This window comes from Ceratina calcarata, unplaced genomic scaffold, assembly GCF_001652005.2.
Source record: "Ceratina calcarata isolate Rehan_Ccalc_2016 unplaced genomic scaffold, ASM165200v1 scaffold328.2, whole genome shotgun sequence".
NCBI lineage: Eukaryota > Metazoa > Arthropoda > Insecta > Hymenoptera > Apidae > Ceratina > Ceratina calcarata.
In genome coordinates, this window is record NW_017155517.1 from 328,171 (window position 1) to 337,666 (window position 9,496).

Sequence of the window (9,496 nt, forward strand, 5' to 3'; positions counted from 1 at the left end):
CCCAATAAAACTGTATGTATAATTAATCATGTCTATAAACTGCGTTCACCGCAGATCCACAGTTTACGTTTCGTTTAACACAAAATTAAATTAAATTCAGCATCGATATCAACATTCCTCATTAGCAAACAAACAAGGAAACAAATTAACCTCCCTTCAAGTTGCGAACCAGTTAATTGAAGCTTCACGTTTTTAATTTTGTCAATATTAACTGCCAAATAAAGATCGTCCCGCTCTAACTAAACACATCACTCTTTATCTATCCTTCTCTTTCTCACTTTGGTACGTAGGACCTCGCGACGATTCATCATCGGCTTCCACTTAATTGCATCTTCAATTTACCGAGAAAGAATCTAACACCTTCCATCAATTTCGTCGCGTCAAAAGTAACGCCAAAAAAGGGGTGGAAGAAATTTATAAAGGGAGTTTAAAAATGAAATTTGCCACTTACCACCGCCGCCGCCGCCGCTGCTCCATCCGCTCGGCCATCCACCGCCGCCACCGCCGCTCCATCCGCTCTTCCATCCACCACCTCCGCCGCCACTCTTCCAAGGCCAACCACCACCGCCGCCGCCGCCACTAGGCCATCCACCGCCTCCTCCGCTCACGGTGATCACTTTGATGATTTTTCCACCGCCGCCACCGCCTCCTCCGGCCCAGCCACCGCCGCCACCAGACCAACCCCCACCACCTCCGGACCAGCCACCACCACCGCCGGACCAGCCGCTGCTTATGTAACCGGCTGAAATATGAAACAACATCGGTTTTTTTCTTCATTTTCTTAGTTCGTTAAAGTGACAACGAGATTTAAGTTAAGATAAAAATTTTATCAAATTAATCATGTTCTTCTTCGATCAAATTTCATTGGAAAACTTCTTCAGTGAAAAATGATTCAGAGATGGAAGCAAATTATTGAATTGTACATACGTTTTTCTTAAATAAAACTAATTATGTTTATTTCATTTCAACGAATTTTTTTTCCCATGTTCCCTACAGCTGAATTGTTACAACTACACGCGCAATTAAACGCGAGCGAGTCTATTAATGATCGAAGTCAAGCGATCGTGAAAATCTACAGACCGTTTTTGTCCGTCACTCTTGGGTAATTTGATTGTCGTCTCTCAAGGGTAAGAAGCGCAATTCACCCTTGGTAGGTTTTTGCCATACGAACCAACCATCAATCCTTTGTATCCAATCATAAACGCAATTCTACTATCTAATAATAAACAATTAGAGTATTTCTATTTTTATAAATTATTTTCCTGATGCATTTAAATTTTGGAACACTTATTGGACGTGTAATTGTTACATATAATGTAAGCGTACGCAAAGTGACTCACATAACTGATTAAATCTTTTGTTATTAATATTAAACTCCGCTTTTTTCGCCAAACATTTTAGGTTTAATTTTTTTAAATCTCGCTGTGACTTCTCATTACAATACAGAATGGTAACAAATTAAGAATTTTCAAGTTTTCACTCGACCGATCCTGCCAGTCGCTATAAGTCCACGTTCACTGATACTCACCGTAGGCGCTGGCAACGAACGCCAAGAGGATAGTAATCGCGAACACCTGTAACGTGAAAGTACCACGTGAGTATTCCTTCCGTCAGAATCTTTTTTTGAAAAGAGAAAAAATGAAAGAGACACCGCACGCCTCTTACCACGTACCTTCATGTTGAGGTGTTTGATGCCCATCGTCCGGTCCGGTGCCTCTTTTATAGCTCTTGCCTTTCTTCGCCGATCCCCGCCCTTCCAGTTTGTCTTCGTAACACCTATCCAACTTTCGTGCCCACTACCATCACACAAAAATCCCCTACCACTTTTAGTACCGTTTGTACACCTAGAACCCCCTCTCGAACCCTCTCTTTGTAACGATGTAACGATCTGCATGCCGGTTAATCTGAACGGGCAATCGTGAATCTTTTGAAGAGCCGCCGCTTTGCACCGTGGCGTCTGGGTTACAGGGTCGTGCAATTCTTTATGTTCGTTGTCCGTTTCTCTATTCTCGTATACGTGTGCGTTTGTATGATTCCGTCTTTGTCTTTTCCTTGTCACTATATCGACGATTTGTAGAATGAATGTTGCTCGTCCATTTCTTGATAAATGCTTCATATCCTACTTTTACATCCGGCGAGACGCCTTCGTTATGGTTATTTATACATTTGCTCTAAACGCCTGGTTATTTATTCATTTGCTCTAAAAATACACCATGACGAGTTTATTTGTTCGTTGCACGTCCCTGAATCTTTCGCTATTTGAATATAACTCTGTCGTACTGAAATAAGAAGGACCATAAGTTATATTCTTGCATTCATGCATTAATGAAGAATAAAACGTAGGATTTCTGCGTTTCTCAGAGAAAAACAACTTTTTCGTATTTAGAAAATGTAAAAATGTTAAAAATGAGAATTTAAAGGAAGATCTTCAAGTTTTCAGTTCAATTATTTTAGCAAGTATCAACGAAGATGAACATAATATGATATTAATTACGATATTATATTCTTTATAAGTAGAAAGATTAGCTTACTACATGATATATGATAAAAAATTAAAGAAAATAGCTACAGATCGGATTTACGAAAAAAAGAATGAAGGTTTAAGTTTTTTATTCGACTCTCTAATACAAATTTCAAATATGTTTGTTGTAGATCTAAGAATGACATGTTTCGTTAAAGAATTAATTTTAAGCTAGTAAAGTTTCTCTCTCTGCGCACAATGGGCCCGTAAATTTATAGACGTCATCAAAATCAGGGATCGTGAAGAAATTCGCCGACCTCGTTGCCGGAGGAAATGCGATAATCATTAGCAAGATAATCTCCGAAGCTTATAGAATGTTTACCCGCGAGTGATGCTCGACAGGGATTCTTCCTCCTCCTTTACTTTTTTCTTCTTCGTCAAATCCGGTCGCTTTTCACGGTACACGGCCGTTAGAATGTTCTGGGAAAAAGTGTGCACATACATGGTAGAATCTTTGGAACATCTTGCACTGGGAATTTGACGCAATTTCGTGGAAGAGATACTTGGCTGGGAATCAGGAGACCAAACACGAAAGCGAAATGTATGACAAACAAAGCGTATTTTACATTCCATCGTTTTTACAATAAATTTTTATCTACACGTATTTTACGTAAAATTATTTGAAAAAATGTAATTTTACTTTTGATAGTAAGACGTGAGAGATTATAATGTGTATCTTTAATTCTTCATTTACATAAAACAATTTAAGTATTCCGATACGTGATTTAATAAAAATAAGCACATAAGTAACAGGATTGTCAAGCCAAAAGATGAACGATGTAAAACTTTCAATCTTAGCAATTACAAGCTCTTCGTCCTTGACTCTCAGCCAATTCTTACAGTACCGTGCCAGTGCCCATCATTTTCTCATGCCCGAACACATCTACATTTTAACCCATTACGCAACCCGCTACTTTTACCAGACAGACGAGATGCAACAGCCAGGCAGCTTCATTGTTACAAGATTTAGTTCAGTCGCTTTCAGGCACAATTATGCACTGCGATCACCCACTTCGATGTAGTGTCTCTTTCGACTATCTATTAGAAACATCTTAATCAACACAGAAGAAGAGAAACGAACAATGTCTTATAAAATAATTAGATTAGATTTTTTTGGTTAATAATTTTTATGTTACAGAAAGATAAATAACGTTTCGCCACGTGAAACCTTCTATTAATAAAAAGTATGCATTACCGTCGACTTTAGCCATCAATTGGCGTTCCATCTCAATCAACCCTTTTAAAATGGCAATGATAGAATTTCGACAAAACGCAGCGCATTAGCCGATCGTCCCAAGATCCGATGATGGTGTACCTCGATTGGGAAGCGATCTCGTTTCATTAGGTTGCTTCGTGTAGACGCTTAATCGCTCCTGAAAACAATGGAGATCGACGATAATGGATCGTCGTTTCTCGGGGGCAGTTCGCATAGTCGTTCGTTTCCGCTAATGCATCCAGGATCGCGATACACCTCGCACGAAACGAGCATTTTGCGTGAAACTGCTCGCTTTCGCGGGATAAGAGGCAACAACGTGTCTTCCGAGCCACGGACCAAGCCTTTTTGGCCTTTCACCGTCTGCTACTCGCATCATTCGCCTCTTCCTTTGTTAAAGAAAAGAATTAAGTTAAGGAAAATACACGGCTAAACATTGTGATCGATCGTGGTTTGACCGGCTCACGCAAGGATTTGAATGATGCTCGTAGATGAAATCGCGTTAACAGTGAATCGACCTATCGGTGGTAATCCTGTTGCACTTCAGCGGTGAAAGTTGCACTCTGTTACGCTGCGAACAAAGATGTGTGAGAAAGATACATTTGGACGGAGAGACCGGTCCATTCCGGAATTGTTGGCCGAGGTCTTTTGCCCGATACAATTTTTCTTTTTTGTGGTCTCATTTTTTAGACGATTCTTACTATATAAAGATGAGAGAAGGATTTCGCAATGTGTAAAGATTCATTTTCGATTAGGTAGAGTGGCTGGAGAACCATAAATGAAACGAAACATTAATTAACTGTTCAAATAATTGCTATAAAAAAAGGAATGTTTTCAAAATTGGAACAGAAATTGTGATTTTAGCTGCGATTTTTTTTACTTTGGTATTCGTGTCGGAAACAGCAAATACAAGCATTCGAGTATCTTTTTCTTTTTGATAAAACTATTGCAATGTACAAGTTTAATCTTATTTATTCTATAGTTTAATATAATTTATTTTCTATTCGATTTATCTTAATTTTATTTATTAGTTCATTTAATTTAGTTTGTACGCCAAAAGAGTCTTTAAAATTACAAATCATTGGGTAGAATCGAAATACTGACCAACAACTTTCATCCATTTCTCCATAATTTAACGTTTACGAATACCAAATGAGCTCCATTCAATATAAATTCCGCAATTTCATCTGCATGCCATAGAAGAGTTTCCCTATTCAGTTTATTCAATCCAGGGACAAGGAATTCTATTCGCCTGTAAGCCATTTTCACTTGAACAGAATTCTTTCGCTTTGTCTGTTATTTCTCATGAAACGTAACACAGCTTCCTTGCTCCGAGCTTCTTTCTATTTGTCGATTTTATATTTAAGGAGAATTTCAGCGACTCTTCAACCACATTGTTATTAATATTTCGATTAATTTTCTCTGAATAAATTTAATATTCAACTTGTTCAAGAGACCTCGAAAATTATTGAAAAATATATTTTTCAAGGTACTGAATATACTTTATTATTCTCGGAATTAATCACGGCAATTATGAGTAAACAAACTCAATTCGGATCAGATACTACATAGTGTGCATAGTCGATGTGTGGATTTGTGATCTCTACAGCATTATGCGAGGTGGTGAAAGTTTCACTATTGCAAACAGACGCTAGGTGTAACTATAGGGCAAGGAAAACTAGCCAAGGGGCGGCTGGTTCTCAGCAACAATGTTTCCGCATGTTAGCCTTTTGCGGATCGCCGCAATCGAATTCGCATAAATACTGGTTTCGTCATTTAAGATTTCATTGCTGCTAGCATACTAGTACATTGGAAGGAATCCGTGTAATACTTCTTATCTGTCCTAAATTTCTTTATGGAATTCATTCCAGTGGAATAATAATTAATGGAAGTAATAAGAATTATTCTTGTAAAAAATACTATGCTAAAGACTTCGCTTAAAGTGAATAATCAAGCTCGTATGTTTTAGGACTTCTGACGAATTACACGTTGAACAGCATATGAATTTCCCTTTTTTAACCATTTTTATATCCATTTTTATATCCATTAAAAGTAATCGAGACCATCAAGAGCTGAAGAGTGACCCTTCACTGCAAACAAATACAGACTCCATTATACATTGTATAAAAACGCATCAGAGCACCATTTGCGAAATCCAATCCAGCACATCAGCGGAGTTAATCGTAAATGTGCGGAAAATATAAAATATCATCGCAACATACGTAATCTCACGCGTGTGTGCGTTTATATACGTAAATGCATAAGTGCGCGTGCACCTTGCTATATCGATAGCAAATTGCGAAATACGCGAGCATTCTCGACGTCGAAAGAGCAAGGGAATCTCTTGCCGGCGTGATGCTTCTTCGGCACGTGACGTAATATTACGTGCCTCACGGTCAAGAGGTGAAAACTGGTCGAACCTGCTGCTGCTGCTACGACACTGCGGCCTCGAGAGATTTTCTTCGTTGAAAAATCTACCTATCGTTGAGACGTTATAGACCGTGAGAGCATCATTGATCGGCTTCTCTTCTTCCTTTTATCACTTCTTCTCTTCGTTCTTTGGATTTGAACTCCTCGCAGTCTCGTACTTTGTGTGCATATTTATTTGTAAACTGCACCCGTGCTTCCTTCGAGCACGCGACGGGGCGACAAACCGATGGAAAACGGGGGGAAAAAAGGTGGCGAGCGAACGGTAGGATAATATTTTGCTTTTTACCGTGGCCATGTAGACGATCGTTTTCGTTTCTGAGGGTAAATTTATGCGCGGCGATGCTCATAAGCCATCGCGACGGCCGGGCGGCCGAGCATCGTGAATGGAAATCGAACGGTCCCCGGTGCAGGTAATGGAGGTTTTGCAATTAACTTGAGAGCGAATGCGTATTCGGACAATTTTCGTTTCTTCCTCGCGTTCGATTAACGCGGAATTATGTAAAGGTTTTTTGTGATAAAAGAGGTAGCCTTAAGTTTTGAAAGTAATGCTTCAGACGAGTACGAAAGTGAATTCGTGCGAAGTGAAGCAATTGTATATTCAGAAAGAACGATATAGAAACTGTAGAACATTTTATGAATATATTTTTCCAAACAACTTCATTTTTGTTCAATGTGCTTTTAATTCTTAAAAGTTCTTCTCTTATCTTTTTCTTATTCTTACAGCTAATATAAACTGGTAAAAAGAAATACTCATAAAGAATCACTGTAAAAGTGTTGTCCATAATTCGTTTGCTTCAAACGTTTTAAATCCTTTCATTTAAGGTTTTATCGAATTTCTAAGCAAGCGCGTTTCGTTCTTACCTCCTAACAAAAATCGTCGCCGTTTCCGAGCAAGGCGTGAAGGCGTCTAAAAGCACAGAACATCAGAGTAAATCGAGTTTCTATCATCCGAAGTGCAAGTTGTACGCAAGCACCGGGAAGAAAAAATTGCGCACCAGCTGAACAATCCTTTAGTTTAATTAATAGTTTACTCATCGTGTAATAGGACGAGGAGCGTGGCGTGGACGTCTGTAACGGGGCCGTTCGACCGTAAAGGAACTTCTCCGTAAAGACATCCAGGGAAGAGAGTGTCGCGTCGCTCGATTGATTTATCGATTGTGTATCGACCGACGCGATGGTTAAAGTCTGGAGGCGGTACGTAACTGCTGGTCGCTCGCCGTTGGACGGTCAGACCACGGAAAAATAGAAGACGATGCTCTGAAAATACAGGAAATCCGATGTCCTTGCGGTCGTTAAGGTTAATAGGTATCGAAGGAGTATCGGCGAAGGTTTAGAAATAAACAAAAAACACGAAAGTGCACCGAAGATCATCAAACTTACCAGTGGAAAACGAACAGTTACGTCGACCTATTATCGCACGGAAGCTGTATCGTTTAACATTATTTATCGAATGAATTGATAGATTAATCCACTTTCTTCAACTCTTTTTATCTGGGCTTGTAATGAAAATTTGAATAACACATTTTTACCATTTATGAGTCGAGTGCATAATGAAAATTTTATTGGAATCCGTCAATGTCGATAGAAGGGACAAGCATTGAAACATGCAGATTTTAAACCAACAAAAGTCGTGAAAATTACAATTTTCATCATTTTACCTGATTACTGCTCATAACAATGAAAAGGGTTCAGTTATGCTCTTTAAGTCTTCTATATCCTGCAGAGAATGATGTTACTTGATCCACAATATTAAGAAGGTTATCGTATTTTAAAACCTGCTCGAATAATTTCTGGAGCCACTGTACGTTTAATTACTAGGTAGTTGAGCGACGCACATGAACACACAGACTGTTCGTTTAAAATTGATGAAAACATCAATTTAATTCCCGCGGTCGCCCCGGAGAACAATTAATTTCACATTAACGGCGCATTATTCGCAGCCGCTTCGTGCGCGGGAGAAGGTTTCGTCAGATTTCGCGCGTCCGTTTCTCTGATTAGGATGATTAATGCGCTCGTGAATTTTCAACGTATAAATCGTCCCGTTAAACGCGATCGTAAATTTCCGGATTGCTTTCTTCGTGTCTCTCCATGCTCGGATTGGGAAAATTGGTGGAAGTAGGTATGGTCTCTAGTTGAATTCGCTACAGTAACCCAATGAAGACATGTTGCGAACTTTTATAATGGAGAACATAAAAGAGAATATATTGTTAATAATAATAATATATATTTTTATTATATTATATATAAATATAATAATATAAAATTGTTAATATTAATAATAAAATAATAAAAAATAATAATAATAAAAACAAGATCTTCTAGAATTATATGAATTGCTCGAATAAAATGTACGAGTGATATACGTATAAATGAATACAGATGACTAGCATACTCGAAAATGAGTGGGTTGTATCGAGAATTGAACATTAGTATTCAGGTCTAAGTGTACATTTAGTCAAAGTGAGGTTTAGTGAATAATTGTTTGTTGCTAAAACAGAACGCTTATAGAATAGGTTTCATGGAGCGTAAAACTAAATAAAGAGTGTCAATTCACGAATTAGAAATTGAATGGAAACTTTCAGCTACGTGATCTGACTGATTGTGTGTCGTTAATATGTGGAACGTACAATACTGACAATAAGTAGAAATTACGCGGCTATTATATGATACGATTGTTTGTTTATAATATTATTATAAATGGACAAAATGACATAGCTCAGTTCTGTATTATTGCCAGGAATGTTATCAATTGAATTACTGTACTATAGAGAACACGTATAACTTTTTACTAGAAGTGGCTCTACATATACATATGTATACAGTGATGCCTTTCATGACAATTTATATCCTGGATCTTACCTTTTAAGGTACGCGTGGGTATATGCCAAATTACATCTGTGCTTATTATGTAAGGTAGGTATAATAATTTTGAAGTAAAGTAAACGAAGTTTACGTAAAAGCAGTAATATATTATACTGATTTATTTATATACATAATCATATTATTTTAACTATTTTTTATATCTCTTATTTTCGATACGTTTAGAAATAATGAACTTCATCTAACGAACATCGACTACATTTATTATGTTATCATAGTACAGAAAATAATCTTCGAGTCAGTTTTCTGAATTTCGATAACGAGTATAACGGGTCCAAAGTACTATTCAACGCGCAGCAAGGAATGAGTAAAAGATTCACGGTAGATGATCAATGCGCAATTAATAATCGATCTCATTCTGAATATAGTCGGGGGTCATCCTGACTCTCACGATTATTAGGTTATCGCAGTGGAAATCACGAACGCCGCTACTTGCGTCTCGTTACGAGAAC

At 38.0% G+C, this 9,496-nt stretch overlaps 1 protein-coding gene across 1 annotated transcript in view; it reads right to left on the bottom strand.

The window, feature by feature from the left end:
* The window catches only part of LOC113464294 (loricrin-like), a 5,336-nt gene extending 3,220 nt beyond the window's left edge, over positions 1-2,116 (bottom strand). The window contains exons 1-3 of the mRNA XM_026813329.1: positions 1,673-2,116; positions 1,529-1,574; positions 563-742 (exon numbers count right to left, since the gene is read on the bottom strand). Coding sequence (XP_026669130.1) covers positions 563-742; positions 1,529-1,574; positions 1,673-2,116 — 670 coding nt within the window. The remainder of the gene's footprint in view (positions 1-562; positions 743-1,528; positions 1,575-1,672) is intronic.
* Between the last annotated feature and the right edge of the window lie 7,380 nt (positions 2,117-9,496).